This window comes from Pongo abelii, chromosome 9 (genome assembly GCF_028885655.2).
Source record: "Pongo abelii isolate AG06213 chromosome 9, NHGRI_mPonAbe1-v2.0_pri, whole genome shotgun sequence".
In the NCBI taxonomy this organism is placed as follows: domain Eukaryota; kingdom Metazoa; phylum Chordata; class Mammalia; order Primates; family Hominidae; genus Pongo; species Pongo abelii.
In genome coordinates, this window is record NC_071994.2 from 22,195,764 (window position 1) to 22,223,140 (window position 27,377).

At 57.3% G+C, this 27,377-nt stretch overlaps 2 protein-coding genes and 1 long non-coding RNA gene across 24 annotated transcripts in view; 1 reads left to right on the forward strand and 2 right to left on the reverse strand.

Annotated features, from left to right (window-relative positions):
- The first annotated feature begins 1,581 nt into the window (after nucleotides 1-1,581).
- Nucleotides 1,582-20,615, forward strand: TP53I11 (tumor protein p53 inducible protein 11). 15 transcript variants are annotated; one of them, XM_054523559.2, is made up of 9 exons: nucleotides 9,942-10,104; nucleotides 11,932-12,006; nucleotides 13,814-13,890; nucleotides 14,626-14,785; nucleotides 15,382-15,440; nucleotides 15,639-15,687; nucleotides 16,091-16,187; nucleotides 17,334-17,435; nucleotides 17,977-20,615. In XM_054523559.2, exons 1-9 carry the CDS (start codon nucleotides 10,018-10,020, stop codon nucleotides 18,108-18,110), a joined length of 840 nt encoding a protein of 279 aa, XP_054379534.1. In that variant the 5' UTR covers nucleotides 9,942-10,017; the 3' UTR covers nucleotides 18,111-20,615.
- Nucleotides 4,739-9,902, reverse strand: LOC129048624 (uncharacterized). Its single transcript, XR_008511124.1, has 5 exons — nucleotides 9,768-9,902; nucleotides 8,865-8,952; nucleotides 7,260-7,713; nucleotides 5,915-6,262; nucleotides 4,739-5,707 (listed from the first exon to the last, which is right to left on the reverse strand). It is a non-coding gene; the product is annotated as an uncharacterized LOC129048624 (long non-coding RNA).
- Nucleotides 20,536-27,377, reverse strand: part of TSPAN18 (tetraspanin 18) — a 203,970-nt gene continuing 197,128 nt past the window's right edge. For all 8 annotated transcript variants that reach the window (XM_054524452.2, XM_009246429.4, XM_009246425.4 and 5 more), the window contains 2 exons: nucleotides 26,223-26,306; nucleotides 20,536-23,832 (listed from right to left, as the gene is read on the reverse strand). In XM_054524452.2, coding sequence (XP_054380427.1) covers nucleotides 23,785-23,832; nucleotides 26,223-26,306 — 132 coding nt within the window. In that variant the 3' untranslated portion in view covers nucleotides 20,536-23,784. The remainder of the gene's footprint in view (nucleotides 23,833-26,222; nucleotides 26,307-27,377) is intronic.

Genomic DNA, 27,377 nt, shown 5'->3' on the forward strand with positions numbered 1-27,377 from the left:
GCTTGGCCCAGCTCTGTAAAGGCAGTGAGGTGAGACTGAGTTGTTGCAGAAATTACTATAGAGCCTTCAGTCAGATGGCTCCACCCAACACGCCTTAAAAATAATCCTCATCTAGAGTCACATACTTTGATTGATTGATTCATTCATTCATTATTGGCTATCACTGTCTACGTGTTTGGCTGGGGGCAGTGTCAGTGGCACTGGGGCATCAGAGTTTATCTACCTTAGTAATCAGGACAGTTTATATTCACTGAGCACTCACTATGAACAAAGGACTGTTCCATTTACTTCCTTGCCAAAGGCACAGACTCTCCTGCCCAATCCCAGCTCTGGTGAGGACAGTGGGAGCCTGCATGGCACAGCGTCCATGCTCAGTAAACATGAGCAGCTCCTATTAACTCTAAATCTCTACAGCAACCATAGCCGGTTCTTACTATTGGTTGCTCTAGGTGACTTACTTTGTCCAAGGCCACACAGGCACTAAAAGGCAGAGCCAGGATTTGAACCTAGGTGATCTGGTTCCAGAGCCTGCTCTATTAACCGTTAAGGAACTGGTGCAGACAGAACCGACACCTGGAGTCAGAATGCCCACCTAGCTAGATGCCCGGGGCAGCCACTCACCTCTTTCTGTCTTATTTACTTGTGAAATGGAGCATGTCATCGGCCTTGCCTTCCTTTTCCTGCAGCCCCCCACCCCGGTTCCTGGCCCACTGTGACCATCAGATCAGATGAAAGAGATCCAGGCATTTCTCTAAGGAGAGCACAGGGTGGTGGGGGTTGGGGTGGGAGAGAGCACATTATTTTCCCACCATAAGGGGTTGAAGGAGCCCAGAATTTGGGGGTGGGGCCTTGTCTGTAGGAGCCTGGTTCTTTTAGGCTGACAGGCCACCAGAGAGCCTCCATGACCCCCAACCCTCATCCTCACCCCAGCCCCCCATAGGATGTGTAGAGACAAAAGGTTTGACAACTGTAGCCCCAACAAGCGTCCTAGAGCCCCAGATAAGATCCTAGTCTCCTGACAGCACAATTGACAGCAGCATCTCTGAGGCTGGATTTTAGGGTGGAGTATGAAGAAGGTGGCCGTAGTGACGGTGGGGTCATGCTATTTGGCCAAGTCACACCAAGTAGGGAGAGAGAAGGGTGGGCCTAAGCTGGAAGCCTGAAGGCTGAGTGAACTCAAACTTTAACGACCATGGCCTGTAAAATGGGACTAAGCACAGCGCCCTTATGGGTTGCTGTGAAAATCAAATGAGTTAATACTTGTAACTCCTTTAGCATATGGTGCCTGGCATCAGAGAGTGCGCAGCAAACGGTGACTATTGTCGTGACTGTGTATTACACACGGGTATCACCGCCAGCCAAAGCAGTCCCTTCCATTTCAGACACCGGCCTGGGCCCGGGAGACACCACAAGGCTATTTAGGATGGTGTGGCTTGCCCATCTGCGTTGATCGTCCCAAGAAAGGAGCACCGTCTGCAGAACTTGCCAGGAAAATCATCCTGGGCGGCGCGGGCCACGCCAGGGTCTCCCCGCGCGGCTTCCTCCCCCGGCGCCTTCTCTCGGGCGCGCTTGCGCCCCCTGCAGGCGGCCCCCGGGAGAGCCTCGCGAGGGAGCCGGGAGCCCGGTTTCCCCGCCAACCCCCATCCCGCCCGCCCCGGCGGCCACCCTGGGGGCGAGGCAGCCCGGCGCGTGGGAGGGGACGGCGCGCCATTGGCTTGTGCGCGGAACCGAGAGGAGGGACCAGCGCGGGCCGCCAGACTCGGTAAGCCCCGGCCGCGCAGGGCGCCGCGCGCAGTCCAGCCGGCCCGGCCCTGCCCTGTCCTGCCCTGTCCTGCCCTGCCCTGCCCTGCACTGCCCGGTCCCGCACGGGCGGCGCGATGTGAGGCGCCCGAGCCCGGAGCCCCCGCCTGGCATCAGCTCCACGCAGCCCGGCGCTGGCACGCGCGAGGCCCGTAAGTTCTGCTCCCCGCCGCCGCTTCCGAGCCGCGGACTTTCCCCTCCCGCCGCCCGCCGCCTGCGCAGCGCAACCCAGCGGGGCTCCTGCGGCCGACGGGACCGCAGGGGGGCGGCCGGGACCCCGCGCGCGCTAGCCGGGCGTCCCGGGACATCTCGGCACCCGCCGAGCCCGCTGGGACCCCGGGGGGTCGCCTCCCCAGCTCCCCAAGGCGCCGTCCCGCAGCCCCTTCTGTCTCCCTTGCGCACTCTCCCCTCGCCGCCCCTCCCTCTGACTCGGTTTCCCCTCTCCCCCGGCTCCGCCGTCGCCCTCCTCCTGGACTGCTTATTTCGTCCTCGGCCACTGCCTGTCGGGCTCGAGCTTTCCGCTTCGGAGCCGGAGAGAAACGGAGCGAAAGCAGTTTCTGTCTCCCTGGGGTCTGACTCGGTCCCCCGCGCTCGGTTCTCTGTCCCCTCCCCCTCCCGCCATTGTTCCCGGCCGGAAGAGTGCGCGGCGCAAACTTGCGAGTTCCCCCAGTCTTTGCCCCCGCAGGGCCGCGGACGGAGGTGGTGGCGGAGTTCCCGCTGCCCACAAGTCTGGCCCGACCTTCTGGGGCGGGGGCCTGGGGGCGGGGGCCCTGGGCCGGAGGACCCTGGGCCGCCTAACGGCTCGGAGCTCCCCGCCGGGGGACACCGGCGCTCAGGCCCGGGTCTCAGAAAGCGGGTGAGTGTCTGGAGCGGGGACATCAGGGACAGATTGCAGGGGGAGGGGCGAGGCTGAGAGAGTCCCCCGTCCCCAGGCTGGAAAGGGGCGGGCAGAAACCCGGGGCGGGCAGAAACCCAGGCCGCGCCTTAGCCCAGTTAGGGGGTGGGTAGGGGACGCACAGGTGGAGACGCCCCCCACTCTCCCCAAAGTCGCGCGATCTGCAGGAAGGGGGCAGTGTGGGGCCACTGGCCGGGCGCTGGGTGGGCTAGGGCCCCTGCCTTGGGCAGAACACTCGCACCTCCCCGGGGGAGGCTGTGTGGAGGAACGGCCAGAACGCCGCGCCCACCCCGGCGCGCCCCGCTGGGCGGGGCGGGGCGGGGCGCTCGCCTTGGGTCCACTCGCTCTACCCTCCTTCGCCCTGACCCAGTCTCGGGCTTCCGCCTCTTCCTGGAGCCCGGGGGGAGTGGGTTTCTCCACCAGAGAGATGGAGGCTGGGGCAAGAGCAGCGCGGAGGCCAAGAACCCCGAGGCTCCTCCAAAGCCCAGACCGGCTGACCAAGGCCCCCTCACCGCCCCACTACTCCGCACTTCCTGGTTGGTTTCTTTCAAACAAACTTCTTGACGGGGCGGGCCTGCGGGGAGAAGTCACTGGGGCTGCCCACCCCAACTATGTGGTCCCTTGGACCTCCACCCCTGATGGCCTGTGGAGAGGGGACCAGGACCTGCGGCCCGCAGATCCCAGGGACGCGGGGGTCGTTTTGTTGCAGAGCCAGGAGGGGGCACTGTCCGCCCCTTAGCCTCAGTCCCAGGCTTCGAGAAAGGACAGAAAAGATTTTTCTTGTTGGGTTGTTAGGGAATAAGACTATTCTCCAGGCTTCTGTTGTCCCATCTGTAAAATGGGTCGTCTTGTTCCTGAGGCCCCCTCTGTCCCCACCATCCTAGGAGGCCCCTGCCCTGGCCGCTTCTTTCCCAGTCACATGTCGTCAACTTCCTCCGTGCTTCCAAATTTGGAGTGGAGGGCTAAGGCCGAAAGCCCCTTCACCCATGTCCAGCTGTCATGACCTGCCGGTTCTAGGACTGCGACATATTTTCTGCACAGCCAGAAAATTTTCTCCAGGCCCCTTGTGGCTTCTCCAGCTCACACCCAGCCTCCCAAGTTCTTTTGATAGCCCCACCTCTGTGGGAAGAAAGGCCTGCCCCTCTTGGGGTATGGGGGAGGAGGGGGCTGGAGTTAACAGAAATGCCCCATAGTCACACAGTTTGGGGCTGTTCTTTACTTTTGCTTATTGAACAAAATGTTTGTGAGCATTACACCAAAAATGGCTTATGGAGCAAAGTGCCAGGGACAGTTTCAGGCACTGGAGAGACAGCTGTGGACAAAATAAAAATTTTTGTCCTCATGGAACTGATGCTTAAAAGCAGGGGGCAGGGGGAGGCAATTAGCTAATAAAAACAATAAGCAAAGTATATAGTGTACTGAGAGGTGAAGGGGAAAGGTTGTGTTGGGGGTATTGAGGCCAGGGACTGGGTTGTCATTTTAAATAGGGTGTCAGGAAGGCCTCCCTGAGGAGGTAACTTTTGAGCTACAACCTTGAGGGAGATGAGGGAGTGAGCTGTATAGACAGCTAGAGCACAGCCCATGTAAAGGCCCTGAGGCTGGAATGTGCCTGCCCTGCAGCTAGCGGGGAGTGAGGGGCTGAGGAAGAGTGAGTGACTGAGAAGGGATGAATTCCTCCCATTTCACAGGTGAGGGAAGTGAGGCTCAGAGACAGTATATCAGTCACCCCAGGACACACAGGCCAGGAGAGGCAGCTGCAGGGTGGGGTGCCTGATGTTCTGACTCCTGGTCCATGATACCTCCCCGGCACCCTGCGTCTCACTGTTTATCCTGCTACACCGGCTGGACCCCTCCCAGGGCCAGCACAGCATCGTCCTCCTGCCCCAAAGTGACCCTTGCTCTCTCTCATCCCACTTCCTTCCTATGACTACTCCCTTCTGAGCACCCAACTCTGACCTGGCACATGATCCCTAGAAGGGGACCTGCTTTGAGGCAGATTTGGTCAAGGGGGCAACTGAGGCAAGGAAGTAGAGTCTTCTAGTCTAAAAATAATGAGCAGCATTATTATTGAACATTAACTACAAAACAGGCGCTGTTCTGGATGTTTTTTTGTGCATCTTCTCACTGGTGAGAGGTTGGTGTCATTATTACACCCCATTTAACGGATGAGGAAACTGAGGCCCAGGGAGGCAGAGTCACTGGCCCAAAGGCATACAGCTCATAAGTGGTAGAGCCAGGATGAAGCACAAGCCTTTTAAGTCATGAGCTAGTCCTTTAACCACTAAGCCAGCACCCCAGGATTGGGGAGACACTCAGTCCTGGACTATGGTTGTGGCCCGTTTTATCCTGCAAAAAGGGCAGGGACCCTTCCACCTGCCTCCCCCAACTCACCCAGAAGACAAATCATCACTTGCTTTTGAAGAAACGGGCTCAAAATGTGAAGCATCCCTTCGAGGAAGCTCCTCTCCTTTCCTCTCCCTTCCTCTCCCACCCTCTTCTCCTCCCCTCTAAGTTCCTGAACAGCCACGGGGCAGGGGAGGGGCGTGGGGAGAGTTGGGGGCAGGGAGGAGAGGGAGGTGCCTGCTGCATTCTCACCAGACCCCTAGCCCCATAGGATCTGGAAGTCAGGCTGTCCTGATGATGACACCAGCTGCCCTTGAGGGCCCTGACATGGTCACTGGACCAAGGGGCAGGCTGGCCTATTCTCTGAGTCGAAAAGCACAGGAATTCTTCATGTTCTGCCCAAGTGAATGACCGTCGAGACAGGAAGAACCTCCCAGTGACTTCTGAGCGGTGATGGAGGCCATCAGAGGGCCTGATCCCCTTGCCCACAGCAGCAGCTTCAGACCCCCGGGGGAGGAGCCCAGGAATGCCTCCTTCTTGCCACCTGCTCTGCCCTGACCTCTCACCCTCTTCAGCACAGTAGGGAAATGTTCATATTTGTCCCTAAAGCTTTGGAAATGTTTCTGATGAAAGGTTGGGCTTTCCTCTGCCTTTCTGGAAATTGAGCCCCTTCAAAAAGAAAGAGTAGGAAGATAGGACCTGTGTGCCAGTCCAGGCTGAGGGGTGGTGGGACTTGGGGGTGAGGCAGCTTGAGCTGGGGCCCAGCAGGGACCTGGAGTGTGGCCGCTGTGAGGCAGGGCTGGGAGGGGCCCTGGAGACCACATTCTCATTTTCTTAGACAAAGAAACTGAGCCCCAAAGACAGGGCCTGGCTTACCAGTGATGGCAGAATCTGCCTGTGACCTCAGCTGTCCTGTCTGCGAGCCCAGTGACTCAGGACACACTGCCACCTTCCAGCTCCAGGACAAACCTTCCACTACCAGATCCCAGGGCACATGTTCCTGGAGGTTCTTGGAAATGGGGCGTGGAACCTTTCTCAACTGCAGAGCTGTGTCATGGAGATGGGGTTTGCCACTGCCACGGGACTCGCATCCTGCGCCCGCCTCTCCCGGCCAGTTCCGCTCTGTCCTCACTCTTTGCAGCAGCCTGGACACTGAGTCCAGTGGTGATGCTGAGATGATGAGGAAGACGGATGCTGCAGCTCCGCCCTCCACTGGCTCAGGATCTGCTTGAGAGACAAGACTGACTAAGGCAGCCCCAGCGTTTGGAATAATGATGCTCTCGAGGGATGGCCTGATAGCAAGCCAGCTGGAGCCAGCCAAGGCCCATCCACCGGGTAGCCTCGCCCCGGCTTCCTCCTTAGCTGTGGGCCTCCAATGAAACCTGCACCCCAGAGGCCGCTGTGAGGATGTCAGTAGTGCAGCCACTTTCATAAAGCCTCTTTTGTGTCCCATGACTTCTAGATTAGCTCTCTAGCCCCCGACAGCCTTGTGACTCAGGGACCACCGCCCCATTTATGGTGGAAGGAAGGGAGGCTCCTTCAAAGAGGAGTTTGTCTGCCCAAAGGCACGAGCCTAGTAGTGCAGAGCCAAGATCTGAACACAAGTCCCTTAGTCCCTAAGCCTCTCCAGTACAGCCATTGACAAGTGGATTCACTGCCTGAAGGCCCAGGCAATAGATTCTGGGCTAGGGGATCTCTAGTCCCCATCCTGCCCAAGGGGCCGATGGCAGCCCTGGGAGGGACCGCAGCTGGAGCGGATGACGCAAGCGCTGGACCTTCTATTCCGTCCCGCCCTCCAGGGAGCAGAGATTCTTTCTCCTGCCTCCCCTTCTCTCTGGCCGGGGGCCTGAGGCTCTGGCTGTCACTGCCAGCACCCCGCCCCCCAACTCGGTGTTGCCCTGTCCCAGACCCCATTTCCAGCTATTTTGTACCAAAGCGATAATAGAACAATGGGTCTCCCTGCATCCCTCCCCAAGTCCTGCTGGAGTCGCAGGGCCTTAACCCAAGGGAGGCTGGACCCCAGAGAGGAGTCCAGATGCTGGCGACCGCCAGGGACTTTCCGGGGGAGTTGCCATGGGGAAGACGGATTAGAGCTCAGTTCATGTCCACCAAACACCCCCCACCCCCACCACCGCACACATTGCACACACACACCAGCTCCTCTCAGGATGTCCAGTTAAAGAACGGTTACCTTGGCTTGAATTCCAGCTCTGCCACTTACCTCAAGGGACACTCGAATAAGTCACATGAGCCTTTGTTTTCTCATGTGTAAGATGGGGGTGATAATATGGCCATTCTCATAGGGTTGTGGTGGGGATTGCAGGGGATTCATGGTCTTGAAGTACTTGCCCCGCTCCTCCCAGCCCCGGCGTAGGTGGCCCTGGGGGCAGTCTTCCTTATGAGGGGTGGAGGAACAGGTGTGCTGCCTGCCCCATCACAGAAGCTCTTGTTTGGAAAGGCAGTGGCTCCTTGGCTGAGGTGCGCAGCAGCAGTGACTCCCCCTTGACTCACAGGGAGGCTTGGCCACCGATGGATGTTCTGGGCCCCTTCCTCTTCCCTCCCTCATCTTCCCCACTCCCCCGGCCAGTCAGGTTTCCTAAGCCAGCCCTCACGGGCATAGTCTTCATGCTGGGGACAGCTCAGCAGTCCATCTGTTTCTATGGAAACCAGGCTTCCTGGGAAAGAGACAGGGGGTTGGGGAAGTCCTCCAGGATCTGCATGGGAATGACACTTCAGTCCCATCTGATCTGGCCAGGGCAGAGCCTGGGCAGCCACCTTATTCATGTTATTAATTGCTGTCCTTTACAGAGTACACACCAGGGGCCAGGCTCCTCAGCTGCACTTTCTCATCATCACACATCACAAACCTGTGGGCTTCGTATAGAAGTAGTAGTCTGGTTTCACAGATGAGGACATAGAGTCTCAGAGAGGTTAAGTAACTTTCCTGAGGTCACAGAGCAATGAAGAGGAGTAGGGATTTGAGCCTAAGTTTTCCCAATTGTTACAAATATGCTTACCACCTCCCTGTCTGTCATCCTCTCCTGACTCTTGTACCCTCAACAAGCCCCTCTCTTCCTGGCTGGTTTAGTCTTGGGGGCTTTGCTTGTTCCTGCCTTGCCCCTGGGAACCATGTGGAGGTGCTCTTCCCTGGCCTCAGATTCCACAGCAGATGGGGAGGTGGGAGGGACTGCAGGGAGTCAGATCTTGGCTGAAGAGGGCCTCTTAGCTCCTCCCAACTCATTCATTCAATCACAAATGCCTGTTGAACTCCTCCTGTGCCTGGAGTTGTCCCAGGCTCAGAGAACAAGACCCAAAGAAATCCTTGCCCTGGGGCACTCCCCTGAGAGCGATGCCACAGCTTTCTGAGGAGGTGGGGGCAATGTCAGAGGCCTAGTTTTCTCATCCAGTCCTCTAACCTTCACTGCTGCCCAGACCCCCCACTGCCAGGTCCTCTGCCAAGAGCATTTGCACCCCCTCTCCTGGAGTCTTCAGCACCCCATGAGTAAGGCAAGTAAGGTGCTGTGGTGTGATCCCCATTGTATTGAGGGCTGAGACTGCTCGCTTAAGGCCACCTGACCAACAGAGAGTGGCCACTTTTGAACCCAGTTCTGCCTAATTGGAAAGCCCTTTCCTGCCCTGTGCCACCAGCTTCCATGTGGCCTGGGGCACAGCCTCCCCTCAGCCTGCCATGTCTAACCTGTGGGCTTCTGAGTGTGCTTGTTGGGCTTAGCCCGACAGCTCCTCATTCCACCTGTGTTGACAAAGTGCCTACTGTGCACCCTAGCCTCACAGGGAGATACATGGAGGAGCACAGTACAAGCCATACCTTCAGACTGGTTGGTCTTGGGGAGCCAAAGTGCCGTGAAATGACCAGGAGTAGAGGCTGTAAGTGGCCAGTGGCTGCAGACAGAGACCTGTGAGAGTTGGGAGGAGGATGAGGACCCAGTGCCCTGGGAGGGCCCCTGGGAAGAGGGGCTGTGTGAAAAGATAGCCTGGAGGAACAAGGAGCATGGTGGGGGGGACAGAGTGTCCCAGGGACCTTCTCGCTTGGGTAAAGGGTCAGCAATGAGAATCACTGTTGAAAGGTTTGCTGGCTGATCAGGAATGTGGGCGAGAGCAGCTGGCAGGGCAGAAGGGAAAGGTTCAGGATCCCAGGCCTGGGCCCTGGGAGCCATGTCCTCACTTCTTGCCAGACAGGTGATGTGGGTGGAGGGGTGGCTGCCCTTGTTGCCCCTGCCCCCAGCCTCTTGCAGCCTGGCTCCTGGGGGAAACCCCCGGGGGCCCTTCAGAAGGCAGTGGGGCAGAGCAGGAAGCTTCACAGCACTGATGGCAGGCTTTTTCCACTGTGCATGGCTGAGTGGAGAAAGGGAAGTGGAAGGAGGGCCAGACTCCTCCCTGGGCAGGGCACTTTCTCCATGGGCACCCACGTGCACTCCTTCTTTCTCTCTCCACCAGCACTTCTGCGAGGTGAGCGTTCTCACTACCCCCATTTCACAAGAGGGGAAACTGAGGCTAGGAGAGCTGTAGCGACTTGCCCAAAGCCGTGCAGCTGGCAAGAGGGCAGAACCAAGACTCAAACCCAGGTCCCCCACCCCCAAAGCCGGGGTTTGGCCATAGTGTACGGTGGAGTACTCTGTCCTCACTTAGGCCTGAAATAAACACCTGGAGTGGCCCTGAAGGGGAGGAAAGGTCAAGGGCAGACCTCAGGGGTGTGTGCAGCTTGCCTCACCGGTGGGGCAGGTGAGGGGCTGCTGGGTGGATCTGATCATTGCAGGGCCCAGTCCTGGGGGTGAAGCAGGGGCGGAGCGCAGTTCTCAGAGCAGTTATCTGTGCTGGAAGGTGGGTGTGGGGCCCTCCTCCCTGGAAGTCAAGATTCCATTTTCTCTGTGGGGTCACAGGGGCCCTTTGTGAGTGATGCCCTCCCTACTAGGGTGGGCTTGGGAGGTGGGCACAGTGGTTCTCACCAGCTCAGATGTCTGATGGCAGTGCCTGTGGATGAAGATTGTCCCACCCATGAGCAATTCTGCCCAGGACACTGTAGTGCCCACTCTTCCCAGCCCCAGCAGGTGGGCACTGACACGTCTCACAGCCGTTGATTTGCAGCAGCTGTTGGCTCCGGCCTGGGGTGCAGAGGGGAATGCTCTGTGTGTGTATGTGTGTGTGTGGTGTGTGTGTGGTGTTTGTGTGCTGTGTGCGGTGTGTGGTGTGTGTGTATGGTTGTGTGTGGTGTGTGTGTGGTGTTTGTGTGCTGTGTGCGGTGTGTGGTGTGTGTGTATGGTTGTGTGTGGTGTGTTGTGGAGTGTGTGTGTGTGTGGTGTCTATGGTGTGTAGTGTGTGGTGTGGGTGTGGTATGTGGTATGTGGTGTGTGTGATGTGTTTGTGGTGTGTGTGTAGTGTGTGTGGTATGTGTGGTGGCTTTGTGTAGTGTGTATGTGTGTGTGGTGTGTGGAGTGTGTGGTGTGTGGTGGGTGTGTGTGCATGGTGGGTATGTGTGGTGTGTGTGTGTTTTGTGTGTGCATTGTGTATGGTGGGTGTGTGTGATGTATGTGTGGTGGGTTTGTGTGGTGTGTGTGTGTGCATGTGTGTGTGTGGTGTGTGTGTGGTTTGTACGGTGTGTGTGTGGTGTGTATGTGTGTGGTGTGTGTGTGGTATGTGTGTGATGTGTGTGTGGTAGGTGTGTGGTGGGTGTGTGTGTGGTTGTGTGGTGGGTTTGTGTGGTGTGTGGTGTGTGTGTGCATATGTGTGTGGTGTGTGTGGTGGTTTGTTGTGTGTGTGTGGTGTGTGTGCGTATGTGCGTGGTATGTGTGGTGGTTTGTGTCGTGTGTGTGTGGTGTGTGTGTGGTGTGTGTACGGTGTGTATATGTGTGTTGTGTGTGTGGTGTGTGTGTGTACTGTGTGTGTGCGTATGTGCGTGGTATGTGTGGTGGTTTGTGTCGTGTGTGTGGTGTGTGTGTGGTGTGTGTACGGTGTGTATATGTGTGGTGTGTGTGTGTACTGTGTGTGTGCGGTGTGTGTGTGTGTACGTGTGTTGGTGGAGAGGGGTCAGCAGGCAGAGGAAAGCAATGCATCCAATGTCTGGAAGCTTCTGCCCCTTGGAGGTGGGCCGTGGACACAGCCTGGGCCTGGTGGGCAGTGGCTGAGCGCCAGCCTTGTGCCTGGGGACTGAGATCTGGGGCTTTGCCCAGTGGGGCGGAGAAGTTAAGAAGTGCTAGTTAGATCCATTTCCCACTCCTCCATTGCCTCCATCCCGGTGCCACTGCCACATGGGAGGCCTGGGGAGGGTGGCAGTGTCTGTGTCTAATAATTGCCTGTCTTCATTGGGGACTTGCTGTGGGCCAGGCACTTCCCCATGGCTTTATGGAGATTACATCTTTTATTCTCACAATGTCTCTATAAGATAGCACACCTTATTTTCCCAACTACACATGGGAAGACTGAGGCACGTAGAGGTTAAGTGACTGACCTGCCCACAGGCACACAGCCAGGCAGTGATGGATCTGGGATTCAAATCCAGGGAGCGACCTCAGCAGTTAAGCACTTACCCATTAGGCCTTCTGGCTTGAGCAGTGAGCTGGCTCTTTCTAAAGCTCTGTCTGTCCATTATTTTGTTTCTCCTGAGACCAGCTGTAGGGGAAAAGTGAGGTTGGCTGTTTTCGTTTCACAGATGAGGACCCTGGAGCTCAGAGAGGAAAAGTAACTTGCTCTAATCAGTGGCTAGCAGATCAGCGCCCCCTCCCCCGGCCAAGGCTGGGAGCTCTTTCAGGATAGGGGGCCTGTCCCACCACCCACGTACCTTGCTCACAGTAGACCTCACTAAATGCGGTTTCCTCAGGCAAATGTGCAGGTGTTTTGCTGAGTGCTCTGAGCTTTTCTTTTTGCCCTGGGCTCCCTAGGAGGTGGCAATGACGGCTCCATTTCAGAGATGGGGAAACCGAGACTCAGAGCACAAGGCCACACAGCAGGAAGGGGTAAGGCAGGACTGAGGGAGGCAGCACATCTGGCCTGGGAGAGGGGTTAACCAGCCAGGAGGAGCTCGTAGAAGGGCTGAAATAAAGACCGACCTTACCGAGTGTTGGTGAGGATGTGGAGGAACTGGAACACTACTGCATTGCCAGGGACATGCAGTGGCATGGCTGCTCTGGGAAACAGTTTGATGCTTTCTCTGAAAGTCCAACAGGGATGTACCACACAGCTCAGCAGTTCCACCCCTGGCATTTACCATAGAGAAATGAAAACTTACAGACCCACAGAAATGCGGGTTTGTAGCAGCTGTATTCATAATCATCAACAACTGGAAACAACCCACATGGCCTTCAGTGACCGAATGGATAAACAAGCTGTTACACGTACCCCAGGGAATACTGCGCTCCAATAAAAAGGAGTGGACTCTTGATACACACAGTGACTTGGAGGAATCTCAAAGGCATTCTGCTCAATGATAGGAGCCAGCCTCAAAAGGTTCTACGCTTTATCATTCCACCTACATAGCATATTTGAAAACACAAAAGCCATAGTGTCAGGGAATAGATCAGTGGTTGCCAGGGTGGAGGGGTGAGGGGAGGGTGTGGCCAGTGCCGGGGAGTTTTTAGGGTGATGGAACTGCTCGTTCTCTTGATCTGGAGCTGGTGGCTACAAAAATCTATATGTGTGCTAACATTCAAATAACTGCACAACTGAAGCCCGTCAATTTTGCTGTATGTATTAAAAGATAAAAGGCCATGGGGAGGCTGGAAGAGGAAGGGTGTGGGCCAGGCAACATCCTTGGCTGAGGAACAGGTGAAGGACCCGGTTCTCACCAGTGGCTTAGTGACTTACAGGGCAGCCTCGCCTGGCCGCGGGAGGGACGTGGCTAATTGTAGCTTCTATCTGGGTCTACCAGAAGGCAGTGGCTAGCAGCTGAGGTGTTGGGACAGCGTCCTGGGCCCTCCAGGAGCCGGGTGATGAAAGGTTGGGCTCTGGCTTCCCTGGCAGGGTGGGGTTGGCCTCCTGTCCTGAGGGCTGGCACACACCGAAGCATGAACCGGGAGTCTCTTGTGTGCCGGGTGTGGGACTGCCGTCACAGTTACCACCCGCCGCTGTCTCCTTTCACCATGGGGCCTGTGTGTGGGGAGGAGAAAGGCGTATCCACTCGCTTTTGTGGATGAGGAACTAAAGCCAGGGGGCGTAGGAGGGTAGTTGGCCTGGAAATGACATCACACTCACTAAAGACCGCCAATAGCAACTTTTGCAGTTTTTTTCCCAATGCGACATGGTATACTGCCTCCCTAGTTGATCCGCTCCACAGCCACATTATTCACAGACCCCACAGTTTGAAACTGTGTTCTGATGTTTGTTCGGGTGCTTTAAAGACACCAGGAGGCTCAAAAATGGGAGGTGACCTGGGGACATCCCCGCACTCTGCCTCTGGCAGCCCTGGCTGGGGCAGGAGGGTGAGATTTGCCTGGGCCCACACGGCACTGAGACAGCAGGGTCCCCTGGTGGAGGGCCCGGTGGCTTCTGACCCTGTCTGTAGATGGGGATGGCTTTTCTGCCTTGCCAGAGGGTGGGTGCAAGTGGGAATGAGATTCTGGAAGTGGTCCAAGGTGGGAAGTGGCACGACCGTTATTCACCCTGGTTGGCATTGAAACCCCGGGAGCTTGGTTTCCTCATTTGCAGCGTGGCCATCAGTAGCGCCCATCTTGCAGGGCAGCTGTGATTAAAGAAGCCAGGGCCACCCCGGAGCCAGCCTCTGAGGCTTCACCTCACCCCGTTTACACTTCTGTCTCCTCTGCATAGATTTGTCTGACTGAGGACGCGACGGGCACTCAGCTTCTCTCTGCATCTCAGTCGCCCAGCACAGGGGCTGGCACGCAGTAGGTGCTCCCAACCTGGCCCAAGATGTTGCTGGCGGTGGGGGAGTGGGGGACTGGGGGGGATCATGAGTAGACCTGGGGTGCCAGGAGGGGCTGGTGGGGGGCTGATGGCCAGGGAGCAGGGAACCTAGACCACCTTAGCGTCCCTGTCAACACCCCTGGCAGCCTTCTCTGGCTCTGCTGAGTATGAGGGCACCCCCTCCCCTTCTTGGGTCTTGGCAGGTTTGAAGGAGGGTGGCAGGGAGACGGGAAAGGGGCTCACTGGCCTGCAGGATTGGGCAGAAGTTTGGTGGGGGCCCAGACCCCAGAACTCAGAAGCCCCTGCCCCAGGCTTGGACAGACCCTCCCCTCTTCTAAGCCTCATTTGCCCCATGAATCCAGGCTCCTTTCCTCCCCATCCCCCCAGGAAGCTTGGATGTGGCCGCCATCCAGGCCCAAATGCCCTCTCCTAGGCCCTACGCCTCCAGGGCTGGCTCTAAGGCACCATGCAGCCTGTCAGATGGGGTGTGCTGTGTCCACCTAGAGCAGACCGGCTCCCAGAGCCTCAGGGGCCTAGAGAGCACTTCCTCAACCCGTTTGACAAGGAAGCCAGCTGTACTCCCCCTGCTGCCCTGGGCTCATGGGGAGGCCTCAGCAGGCCCGGTGTGGGGTGTGGCCTTCCCCTAGTCAGGCCCCTTCCCCTAGGGTCTGGAAGCTGGGTAGGAACTGTGGCCTGAGGCCCGTGTCTCCCCTCAGCCCTTCTGCAGAGGCCGGGTTGGAGGAGAAGATGGCGGCCAAGCAGCCCCCGCCTCTGATGAAGAAGCACAGCCAGACGGACCTCGTGAGCCGCCTGAAGACCCGCAAGATCCTCGGCGTGGGCGGGGAGGATGACGACGGGGAGGTGCATCGCTCCAAGGTGGGGTGCAGAGCAGGGGCCTCCGGCACCCACTGGGGAGGCCAGGCTGACCCACCGCTAGGGGAGAATGTTAGCCCAGGCCCATGTAGCCGCAGGAGTTCTAGGACTTAGCTGATTTTCCTAGAAATGTAATGGCAATGCCAGGGGAATAACGAGATAGTTAGAATTAAGTGCCTATTGCATGCCCGGTTTTCCAGCAGTTGCTTTTTAAATCTTCTTGTTGGCACTAGAAGATGCAGATACTGTAAAATCATTAACCCATTTTATAGATGAGGAAATGAAGGCTCAGAGAGGTTAGGCAACTTGCCCAAGGCCACACCAGTAAGTGGCAGGACCGGGCTTCAAGTCTGCATTTGGCAGAGCCCTGAGCTTTCATACGTCACCATCATATTTTCAGCTTCTTTTATTAAACCCTAGTGTCAAGGGGAAGCAGGAGAGGGGGTGGCCTCATGTGACCCTCACCACCTGGGGGACCCTTTGGCCAAGCTGAGGTGCCCAGGCAGGTCCCTGGGTGTGCAGGGCTCTGGGAGGATAAGCGAGTGGGGGTGCTGAAAGCTGCCCTCACCCTGGTTGCCTCTGACCCCCTCTGTCCACAGATCAGCCAGGTCTTGGGCAATGAAATCAAGTTTACCATTCGGGAGCCTTTGGGGCTCAGGTGAGCATTTACCTGACTTTTTGGGGGAGGGGAAGGCTTGTGGGGGGCAGAATGCATAAGACCCCACCTCATTTGGCCTGGTCCCTGGATTTTATTTTGTCTCATTACCTTCCCCAAACCTGCCATCCCTGGGGATCTGGGCTGGAGAGGGGAGGGTCCCCTGGGGCAGGGCTGTGACCTTCTTTCCACGCCTCCCAGGGTCTGGCAGTTCCTCTCTGCTGTGCTCTTCTCCGGCATTGCCATCATGGTGAGCCCCCACCCCCAGCCCCTGAGATCTGGCCCTGTGTGGCTCCCTCAGCTCTTCTCTGGCTCACTGGAGTTGCCTCCTCCATCCTGGCCCCTCGTGCAGGGGCCCATCTGTCAGGCTCTCGGGCTGCCTCCAAGAACCTGACTCCTACACTGCCACGCCTGTGCCCTCTCCAGGAGCACACTAGATCCCGTGGTTTGTGGCCTGACTCCTTGTCCCAGAAACCCTAGAGTTTTCTGTCCTGGCATGGGGGCGGGTGGGGACAATTGGGTCCAGACCCTGGACTGCCCCCAAGGATGCTGATCCTGCTCCTGGGGGGAAGGAAGACGTCCGTGGGAAGCATCAGCTGTCACCCCCCACCCTCTCCCAAGTGGGACCTCTGAGCCCCTCTCGCTGCCCGCAGGCACTTGCCTTCCCTGACCAGCTCTATGATGCGGTCTTTGATGGAGCCCAGGTGACCAGCAAGACCCCCATCCGCCTCTACGGCGGTGCCCTCCTCAGTGAGTACTGCTGGGGCGGGCCCTGGGGGAGGCGACGGGCAGCTGGGAGACCCAGCGGGGCTGAGGACAGCACGGGGGTCCGTGCCCGGGCACCCCCTTCCTTTCTTCGGCCAGATGCTGCAGCCCACACCCCGGCCTCTGATGAAGCTCTCTGCTGGGGATGTGCTGCCATCTTGTGGCCATTGGTGGAATACACCCAGTGGGTTGGAACTTGCCGTTGCCACCATCTGCAAGGAGCGCTCATAAGTGTGTGCACTGCCCCTGGGCGTTGTGGTACAGAGATGGAGGAGGCCCAGGCCCAGCCCTCTAGGACTTCACAGCCTAGAGGAGAGGCAGATCAATTCAGTGTCTGCAACACCCCTCGCACCCACCCTATTTTCTCCCAAGAGCCACTTCTGTTTGAACCACTTCTGTTTCCTCTCTAACCTGAGATGCACATGTTAGGATTTGGAATTACAGTTTTTAAAGCTCAGCATAGGTAATATGCCTCTGTTTCTACGAAATATTCTATGGCTCCCTCTTGCCTACAGAATAAAGGCTGAACTCCTCTGGAGTTAGGGTTGTTGGAATAAAATAAATGCACACCCGGTGGCATGTCTGGTACCAGCAGACACTGGGCGGGCGGGGCCGGCTAGAGGCCAAGCCAGTGGTTCTTCTGCTAAAAGGTATGGTTCATCCCCCTCTCCCCTGGGGGAATTCCTTAAAGTGAGTCCTTAACGGGCTCAGGTTTTCTGTCTGGGAGTCCATGTGAAAGAAAACCCGATCATAGGACCAGGTAACCCATTAACTCATGAACTCCATCAACACAGCATCCTCCTGACAGAACCGGACATGGGCAGGGGCCAGGAGCTCAGTCCTCCCCCTTTATAAAGAGATCGAGTCTCAATGCGGGGAAGTGACTCGCCCAGTGTCGCATAGGGCCTTGGAATGACAGGAGCAGGCTGAAGCAGCAGCATTGAGTCTGGAGGGGACAGGATCAGGGACAGACAGCTTTGATTTGAGAAGTGTGAATAGGGGTGGAGGCATGGAGTCCAGGACCCCAGCTGTCTTGCAGCGGTGGCCAGAAGAAGCAGGAGCAGGCCTCCTGCCCTGCTGGGAGGGAGTCAGCTGTCCCACCCCCAGCCCCCTCTTCGTCCCCCGCCCCAGGCATCTCCCTGATCATGTGGAACGCTCTCTACACGGCTGAGAAGGTCATCATTCGATGGACCCTGCTCACCGAAGCCTGCTATTTCGGGGTCCAGTTCTTGGGTGAGTCCTGAGGTGGGCAGTGAGGGAGGCTGATGGGCAGCTTCGCCCCTGACCTGCCTGCTCTAGCCACCTGGGTGTGTGGGAAGTGATGGAAACCTGTCTGTGGGGGGGTAGGGAGGGGATAGAGGGATAAGGACTCACCTGGCTGTGTTTACCTGTGTGCCCGCACACCTGTGCACACAGGCCTAACACACATGCCTGTAGCTTCCCAAATCCACACACTTGTATCTATGGCCTTGCACACACGTGTACCTGCAGCCCCCCACACCCACTGCCCACTGTACCCAGCACCTGTGTAATAACACGCATTCGATTTTGCCCACCTGCTGTGCCCCAGTTCCTGCCACATGGGAGACATCAGAGCAGAAACATCTGTGGGGTTGGCAGGGGCAGGGGGCAGGTCCTGTGCTTCCCACCTGGGAGGATCCTGGGCTCAGAGCGAAGTCAGGGAGACGCTCCCACACCAGCGCTCTGGGCTGCGGGCAGCGCCGGGACACATCCCCCCCTTTGACCCTGTGGCCTTGCGGCCTCTCTCCCACAGTGGTCACTGCCACGCTAGCTGAGACGGGCCTCATGTCCCTGGGGATCCTGCTGCTCCTGGTCAGCCGCCTCCTTTTTGTCGTCATCAGCATTTACTACTATTACCAAGTCGGCCGAAGACCCAAGAAGGCCTAGTTGCCCACTGGGCCTGGGGCCCTGCCCATGCCCGGGCCAGAGTGGCGCTGGGGCCTCGGCTTCCCTTTGGCTCCTGGCAGGCAGGAGGGTCCCCTGCCCTGCCCCAGTCCTGCCCCAGGGAGGCAGGGGGTGGGGGGCCTTCCTTTCCTCCTGGGCACCCCGTGTGCTGTGATCTCCTGGGCTTTCAGGCTTGACATGCTGGTTTGGGGAGAGACAGGGCCTCTGCTGCCCTGTTCTTCACCCTCACAGTGATACCTCCTTTCCTTGGGTCTCTTGGCCTCCAGACCCCCTCAATAGACACTGACTAAAGTCAAGCTGGAGTCATGAGGGTAGTGGGCTAAGTCGAGGGTCCAGCCTCTTCTGCCAGGAAGCCCTTCTTGCTTTTGAGAGAGGCTGTGACCACCCCCCATCCTTCTCCCTACACTCCCAGCCAACCTAGTGCCCAAGCAGCTAAACTTGGCTTCCTTCTAATCCTGGAAAACCCTGTACCCCTCCTCCTCAACCTGGCCCTCTCCACATGCACACCCTGAAAACACACACAGACACACAACACACACACACACACCCCTGAACACACACAGACACACATACACCCATGATGTGAGCAAGCACACACACAACACATACACACACACACACGTGCGCCTTCACAGCCCAGCCAAGGGCACGCAGGCAGGGTGTGCTGTCTGAGATGGCACCTCCCTTTCAGCCGTTCTTCAAGAATGGGCCACACACAGCTAGAAGTCCTGTCCCCACTCTCCTGGCCTGACAAGATGAGCTCTCCTGGGACCTTGCTCTAGGGCACTCTGCCTCTACCCCAGGACACTGGAATGCCCTGGGAGTCCCCTCCCTGCAACCAGCCTGAGTTCAGAGGCAGCCAGCAGCTGCACCCACAGGCCCCACGGACAAAGGGACACACAGCCCCCAATGGAGACCATTGTAAGTGGTGGGGCTGGGAGAGGAGGAACAGAAGGAAAGCCATAGCGCTCCCTTGCCCCTTGGCATGTCCCCCAAGGCCTGATGGCCACTGGGCTCAGCCTGTCCCCCTACTCCTCCCTGCTTCCCGGTGAGCTGCCCCCTACATGTGCAGCCCGGGCTGCCTCCAGGATCTGGCTGAGTGGGACCAGGTGGCCCTCAAACTCAGCATGGGAAATAAGTAGAAACATTTCAGCAGGCCGCCTCCCCTCATCTCCCCCGCCCTGTCCAGCGCCCTGGCAAAGGCTGACAACTGACTGTCTTGGGGCTGAACAGCCCCTGCCCTGCCTCTGAGGGCCCACCAGCCTGTGCTGCATACCCACCGCCCAGCTTCTCCCTGCGGGCCCACCAGCCTGTGCTGTACACCCCCCGTTAGTCCCTGATCCCAACCCTCTCCCTCCTGCCGGCACACCGACACACACACCGGAAGTGGCGAGCCCAAGCCCTGGGGACAGGTGTAGGGAGAAAAGCAGCCCCAGGCCTCAGACTCACTTCCCATCCTGGCACAGAGTGGGGGATGGCTGGAGGGTGTCTATAGGTACAGCCCGCTCTGGCTGCTGCCAGGTGGGCCCCTGCCAGGGGTCCTCACCCCTGTCCACCCTGTGCCTGGCCCTGCACCCAGATACAGCAACATGGCCTGTACCCAGCAGAGTGGTGGCACCACCATGGTTACAGCGGATGCCCCGAGACTCTGCTTGGTAAGCGTGGCGGAGCAGAATGGGAGGCCGGACCCTGAGGAAGAGCTCCTCTCCTGGCATCTGTCTCTTGCTACCTAAGCCTGTGCCTCTCCCTAAAGAGCTGCCTCCCTGCTGCCGAGCCCTGGTCTGGCCACGAGCCACTACTGCCTCCCACAGGCGGTGCTGCCAATGGGCAGTGCCCTCAGGCCAAAGCCTCAATCCCCCATCCGAACCAGGCCTAATCCTCTAATAGTGATGGTTGGTTTCTCCTCCCATAACTGCAGGTGGATTCCACCTGGGGAATGAGGCTACGTGTCGGGCGTCTGCTGGCCCTGAGACATCCAGTCTTCCACACTCAACTGTGGGATGGGAGGGTGGCGTGGCCTTACCCCATGAGACTGTCCAGGCTCTGGCACAGAGCTGTGCTCACAAAATACTGGGTGGCTTGGTTAGACCTAATTGTAGTGGAGCCTGCGGGTGAGGGTGAGGGAGGGGGCTGCAGGTCAGGTAAGATCTGGAAGACAGACGTACAGCCTGGAGGGCAGGGGGACTCTAGGGCAAGGAGATTTACAGTTGGGAAGGAGGCAGTGGCAGAGGGGCGAGGGACAGAGGGGCCCTTAAGTCCAGCGAGGAAAGCTCGGTGTGGGCCTGCTCTCCGCTCCGTTCGGGGTGACCTGGAACGCCTCTTCTCCCAGCTCCCTCCCGCCATCAGCAGCCTCTTGTCAAGCTTCTGCCTCACCCCAGTCTATCCCCAACCCCAAATCAAGACCACCTTTCTTCACGGTCACTATTTATTCTTTGTTCCTTTTTCTTTTTGTAAGAAACATTCACAAAAACCAGTGCAAAACCATCAGTGTGGGCGTCCTGTTTTATATTACAAAACTTCCTCTGGATATAGCATATAAAAGGGGGTCTCACAGGAGAGAAACGTGATAAATTAGCTCTGCAATCTACGGCAAGGAACATAGACAGTTTTTAAAATAGACTTTCAACATATGACCCATGGGGGAAGGAGGAGGGGGCTTCTGGGGAGACGGGGGTGCTGGGGCCTCGGCTGGTTTGGGAAATCCTGTCCGGGCCGCTTAAGCATGGATAGAGACGTAGACAAGAGAGGCTGCAGACAGGCCTGAGCACCAAGGCTAGAAATTAACAGGGACCCTGGGGAGAGGCCCTCACCCCCATCCCATAAAGAGATATTCCCTTTCTCTAAGAGGCAGTAGCTTCACAGCAGGAAAGTGGCTTTCGATACAGGCAGGGTTTGTGATGAGCGGTGTAGTCCTCTTGTTCCTTGCCCTGTTAGTGGGGTCCGAGGAAGTCTCTGTTATGGGCTGTTGTATTTCGGGGTGAAAACAAACAAAGAGGTATCCCTGCCCATCCCTCCCCCCACCCCCAGCCACCACCAGAACCTGCTGTGGGTTGTATCTGGACCAAGCAAGCTAAACCCTGTTTCTCCCTGTGCTCTGGAGGGAGGCTCAAGCCTGATTTGGGCTGAACTTTCTTTGCCTTGCCTCCAAGGAATGGCCTCAGGCAGTCTTGCAAATAGCTGCCAGCCTGAGCGAATGCCAACAGGAGCAGAAAGTGCCTGTCTTCCCTTTCCAGCCTAAGAGGGTGGCCAGTGGCTGGCTGGGGAGCTGAATCAGGGCTGATTGAGGGTTCCTTGGCACATTTGTAGAAAGCTGCTGAGGGGCAGTCTTGTATCTGCCCTTGAACCCACCTTAGCCAGATTTCCCTTCATGACCAGCCCTTTCTCTTGGGTCCTCCCTCTGACTTGTATGGGCCCCAGAAGCCTGGGATGCCCCTGGATGAGAGCCATAAAGCTGTGCAATTTGCCTCAGTCCTGCCCAGCATGGGTTTTTTGGTTTTTGTTTTTGTGTGTCATCCTCAGACCAGCCATTTGCCTCTTCCAAAAAGCTGGGGCTAAGCGTGTGGGTGGTTCAAGAGGGGCAGCCCCCAGGCCCCAGGCTGGGCTGCGGTACCAGTGGCAGGTCCCCCTGGGTCTCAGGAGCTTAGCTTCTACGGAGCTCAGGTGTCATTTATGGGGTTGCCAGAGCAAGCTGTTAAAGGGAGAATTTGGTAAGACTGAGCTCAGAGACCTGGTGGGAGGGCAAGGACTGGCGGGCACAGCAGGAGATTAGAGGAGGGTCCACCTGAATCTTTGCAGCAGGCACAGAGCTTCTGGCTGCATCTCAGAAGGGGGCAGATGCACAGGCCAGGGAACACTGGGCTCTAGGCTGTGGCTCCGAGTGTCCCTGGTGACTGGAAAGCCTGAGGGGAGGCTGGAAGCTGATACAGGGTGCTGGTGGCTTGTGAGACAGAATGAGCTCTTTCTTCCTGAAGAGGGACAGAGGGGAGAGAAGAGAGCAGACATCACACTGCTCCTTCCATCCCTGCCCATGGCAGACATCACTAATCAAACTTACGGTGCCTGGCAGACATCACTCATCAGGATTGCACTGCCATCTCCCACTGAGCCCAGACCAAACCTCAGATCCCCAGCACAGCCTCCAGCACAGCCTCCAGCAGCCGCCCCTGATCTATCAGGGTAGGAGCATCTTGCAATCCAGTTGCCAACACTCGTCTAGAGTTTGAGAACTGAATACTTGTGGGTGTGCATCTGCGAGTCTCCCTGCCCAAGCCTGGAGGGAATACTAAGAAATGTGTGGACAGTGGAGACAGGAAACCTTGTTGCAGCAGAAATGGCCTCGATGCTTTCGGGATTCTTTAGCCTGGAGAGAAGAGGGCTCAGGGGAGTCAATGTGTGACCCTAACACTCCAGGAAGGAGAGTGGGCAAGTGGGATGCCGTGGACAGAATACACAGAAACCTCTTCTGTGTATTAAGCTGATGCTAAAGTCAGAGCAGTCCAAAGGCAGGAGGCTGCCTTGGGAGGTAGTAAGCTCTCTGTCCCTGGAGGTATGCAAGAAGAGGGTGGAGAAGTCTTGGCAAGGATCTTGAAGAAGATATCCAAGCCTCAGTTCTGGGTGCAGAGAGGGAGACCCAGATGATCTTGGGGATTTCTTCCACTCTTGGAGTCGGAGAGTTGGGGAAGGACAGGGAAGGGGGTGGCATGTGGGGAGAGGCGGACAGTGCGGACAAGGGAATGTGATGTGCGCCTCTGTGTGTTCCTGGGGACTCAGAGAGAGGTGTGGGGAGGTAGGAGGGAGGGCGCGGTGGGAAGTCATGGAATGGTGTTTTCTTAGCTGTAGAGCAGGGAGGAGGCAGTTACTGGCTGACTTGCGCTCTCTTGTCTGGGGGAACCGGGATGCTGAGGCCAGGGGTGCCTGTGAGCAGCAGAGCTGACAGAGTCCTGGATGCAGTGACAGCAGCCTGGAGACAACTCAGCTTCTTTTCAGAACTGTCACGCCTGTGCTGTGTGTCTGTGGATGGGTCACTGTCCTCTCTGGGCCTTTGAGATTATTTGGTCCAACAGATGGGGAAAGCAAGGATCCTACCAGCTGGGCCATTCTTGGATGCCGTGTTAGCAGCTCACTCTTGGCCCCGGCCTGAAGGGGGGAACAGTCCATCCTCCAGTGGACCAGGGATTGAGCTGTGGGTTCCGAGTCCTCAAAGACGTGGCAGCTGAATCTCCGTGTGGCCCCTGGGCTTTGATGACTTCTCTGAGATTTGCTTTTGCCTCCTTGTTGCCTAAATCCTCACTTTCTTGGCATCAGGTCCTGGTGCAGTGAGGAGAGAGGGCCCAGGGTCTGGCTGGACCAAGGAGGGCGCTAGGCCTGGTGTTCCTTTGGTCTCTAGAGCAGCCTGCATCCTGGGCCAGGTGCTGGGGTCTCTGGAGAACCCATGGCACCTGCCCTGAGTCCAGGCGCGGATACGTCAGTCCATATTTTTGTCTTCGTTTTGTTTTGTTAAAAAAATAGCTCTATTCCCCTGACCCTTCTCCTGGCCATCTCTGATGGCCTCATCTTCTCCCCTGGGGCCAAGAGGACAGCATGGAGGGGCACGGGAGGACATTGGGTGCTGGGCAGTGGTGGGTGGGGCGAGTCTTCAGGCTTCAGGCCACACCCTCTACTGGATGCCCCGGAAGAGGCACATGGCAAAGATCATGGCGAAAAGCTGCAAAAAAAGAAAAAAAGCAGGAACTGGCTTATCAGGCTGGGCCCTTTGTGGGCTGCCTGGCCCACTCCAGGGGAAGGGGTCATCTGCCTCCGGGGCCAAGTGAATGCCTGTCACTCTTAGCACACTCCTCCCCTAAGGATTCCTGACATTCCCCTGGGGCCAGCCCTTCTCACCAGCCCGTACCTGGCTTCCTTTATGTGGTGGAGTCATGGACCAGGAAGACTTTAGAAACAGAGTCTTGGGTTCAAATCCAGCTCCCTGACATACCAGGGGTGTCCTTAGGCAAAGCACTTCCCTACACTGGGCCTGAGTATGTATCCAGAGCTTGCCATGTGCCAAACACAGTTTTTTTTTTCTTTTTTGAGACAGAGTCTCGCTCTGTTGCCCAGGCTGGAGTGCAGTGGCACGATCTCAGCTCACTGCAACCTCTGCCTCCCAGGTTCAAGCAATTCTCCTGCCTCAGCCTCCTGCGTAGCTGGGACTACAGACGTGCGTCACCACGCCCAGCTGATTTTTATATTTTTAGTAGAGACAGGGTTTCACCATGTTAGCCAGGATGGTCTTGATCTCTTGACCTCGTGATCTGCCTGCCTCGGCTTCCCAAAGTGCTAGGATTTACAGGCGTGAGCCACAGCGCCCAGCCAAGGAACGGTTTTAAGTGCTTTCTTGGGAGGTATGTAACCTACCTGAGGTCACACAGCCACCAGCAGGGGAGCTTGGGTTTGAGTCCCAGGCATTGCGACCCCAGAGCCCATGCTTACAACCCCTGCAGGCCCCCCTCCAGCTCACAGGAAGGTGGTGAGATTTAAGTGTAATGCAATTACCTAATGACGTAATGTGCCTCTTATCTAGAAGATGCTCAGTAAAAGGTTACCAGGACTGCTATGAATAGGCAGGCAGCTGCAGCCCTTCCCGGAGTTATGAGCTCCATCCCTGAACACCTGTCTGAGGGCCTGGGGTGGTGGGGCAGGGAGACCCTAGCTCAGGGACTCTGACCAGATTTGCTGATGTTCTCACGGCCAGAGCTCATTGCAAGTAGCCGAGGGAACAGTCCTCAGACCACAGGTCATGGCCAAATCACCAGGAGGCTCACTGGGGTGGGGAGGGGCTGCCGGGACGGGGCCATGTAAAGGTCTCTGTCTTGAGCAGGATTCTGCCTCCCATGGGGTTGGCCAGCCAGGCTTATGGGCTGGGCTGGGAGTGAGGCAGCAGATCAAGTATACGAATGCTGCTTCCTGAGCCCCAGCGGCATGCTGTCCCCGTCATCTGTAATCCCTCTGTGCCCTGGGAGCAGGGTGATCAGCCCATTTTGCAGATGAAGAAACTGTGACTCAGACATCCTGCATCTGGAAAGAGGCAGAGCTGGGAGCCGGACTCTAGGGCCCATGCTCTTCCTTCATGGGACACGCCCCTGAGATTTCCCTCGGCTTGCTGCAGATTCATCTTGTTCATTGTTGCCCGCCATGAGGGCACTTGTTCACCTATAACAGTGCTGGCGAAGAGTAGGGCTCAGAGTGTGCTTGTTGAATACATGAATGAATAATAAATGACCCCTCCCTCTCCGCCATCCGCAGTAGCCTCCACGAAACTGCATTCGGTGGCGCTGCAGGCACAGTGGGAAACCAGGCAAGGTGAAGTTCATGGTGCCAGGTGCCCAGGCTGCTGGAGGGGGAAGCTGAGGATCGGGCTGCCTGACTTCCTTCCCCCGCAGGCCGAGGACTGACTGAGGCCCCAGAGTGCCCCTTCCTGGGTTTGGTCAGGTGTGGGCAATGCTCTGTCCAGCCCCCAGGAGCAGCAGGTCGGAGATCCCAGAGGATGGAGATCCCAGAGGACAGAGATGGGAGGTGGCTGCTCCTCCCTTTGGCTGAGGCGCCACCTAGTGGTGGTTGCAAACGGTCTGCAGGAGCTTACCTTTCAAGGGGACTCTGGGGCCCTCAGATAAAGGAGGCTAAGGCCACCGTTGTGGATGAATAAGGCCCCCCCGTAGGCCCTGAACACCCCACAGAGAAAAGGCCTGATCTCAAACCACGGGCTGCAGCCTGTCCTTCAAGGCAGCCATGCCGATGCCTCTGCAAGCGTGAAATCTCTCTGGACCATGGAGCTGGGGCGGAGGTGGGGATGGGGATGGGGGAGTAAGAGGGAGTGGGGAAGACACTGCCTGCCCATCCCCACTTCTGGGACACTGGCTCCCATGTTTCATCTCCAGAGTTCAAGAATGACTCTCAGGCAGCAGAGACAGCCAGGCTTACCACCCCATAGCACCCATGGTGGGGGCCCCTTGGGTCCCCGGTGAAGGAAATGAAGAGGGAAGGAGGCTGGGGGGATCTGCCCAGCCTCCACGTGAGGCTTCATCCTGGGGAGCGGCAGAAGTGGGGGCCTTTACTTACCTCAATGGCCAGTACCCCGATGGCAAGGGCTCCGGCCAAGTAGACGTAGGTTTCGAAGGTGTTGAGGATCACCGTGTAACAGCCCTGGGAGGGAGGGATGAGAGGTGAAGCTATGGCCAGGGGTGACAGTCCTGGAGTCAGAGTCCAGCATGTGGACTAGGGTTCATGGCAGGTGTCCCCAGAGCTCTCACCCTATCACATGGCTGCTGAGACAGGACAGTGGGGAGGGGGTGCAGGGCAGGGGAGGGGGTGCAGGGACCCAGAAACAGCGACTTGGCAGCATTGCACCAAAGACCCTCTTTGCCACCTGGCCCCTAAGGTGGGACAGAGAACTGACAGCATGCAGGCCATGTCTAATGTTGCTACTACAGTGATTGGAATATTGGGAAATTTCCCATAAATATCTGGACTTCCTGCTGCTCTGGAGAAATCAGAAGAACCAGCAAGGGGAGCTATTCCTTTTCACATCAGCACCATCAGTAGCTGCTGCCTTCGGATGCAACAGGTGGTCCCTGGGGATCCACAGCACCTCACCCCTCTCCCCCGCACAATTCCCTATTGTTTCACACCCACCCGCTCTACTGTTCCTCGTGACCTGCCTGGCTGCAGAAGGTGTTTTGGTTTTCAGCCACTTCCCCAAGGAAACACAGCCCAGCCTTCAAATCCCTGCTCGCATGCCACCTCCTTTGGGCAGCTTTCTGAACCAGCGCAGCCCACAGGCCCTGGACTTAATTCCCATGATCTTACTGCTTTCTTAAGCAATCCTAGAGATATGTAAACTGAGACAGAGACAGAGATCGAGATCGAGATAGATAGAGATACGAAAAAGCAAGCCAGTGCCAAGCCAGGCGCTGCCAGTCCATGGCTGCTGCCCTCTCTGACCCTGAGCACCTCACACCTCTGTCATTTTCATGTTCATAACTCTCCCCTCCCCCATGCTGACCACAGAGACTGATGCATGGTACTTGCTTTGAATGATACATATTTTCAAAGTGGGAGAACTTTCCTTCCTTTATAGGAGTCTGCATATTCTTTGGGCCCAGGCTGAGAACCTGCAAGGGAACAAATCCCCAGATGGGGGTGGAGAGATCATGCCCAGCCCTTTTTGGGTGACGGTTGCTATTTCTGGGCTCTGTTGAGACGGGGGATTCTTGG

Bases quoted from the DNA above. Each gene is read 5' to 3' on its own strand.
- TP53I11 (XM_054523558.2), top strand. From the start codon at position 10,018: ATGGCAGTGCCTGTGGATGAAGATTGTCCCACCCATGAGCAATTCTGC. The intron at 10,105-11,931 runs GTGGGCACTGAC...TGGGCTCCCTAG, and splicing joins ACTCTTCCCAGCCCCAGCAG to GAGGTGGCAATGACGGCTCC. The intron at 13,891-14,625 runs GTAGGTGCTCCC...GTCTCCCCTCAG, and splicing joins AGCACAGGGGCTGGCACGCA to CCCTTCTGCAGAGGCCGGGT.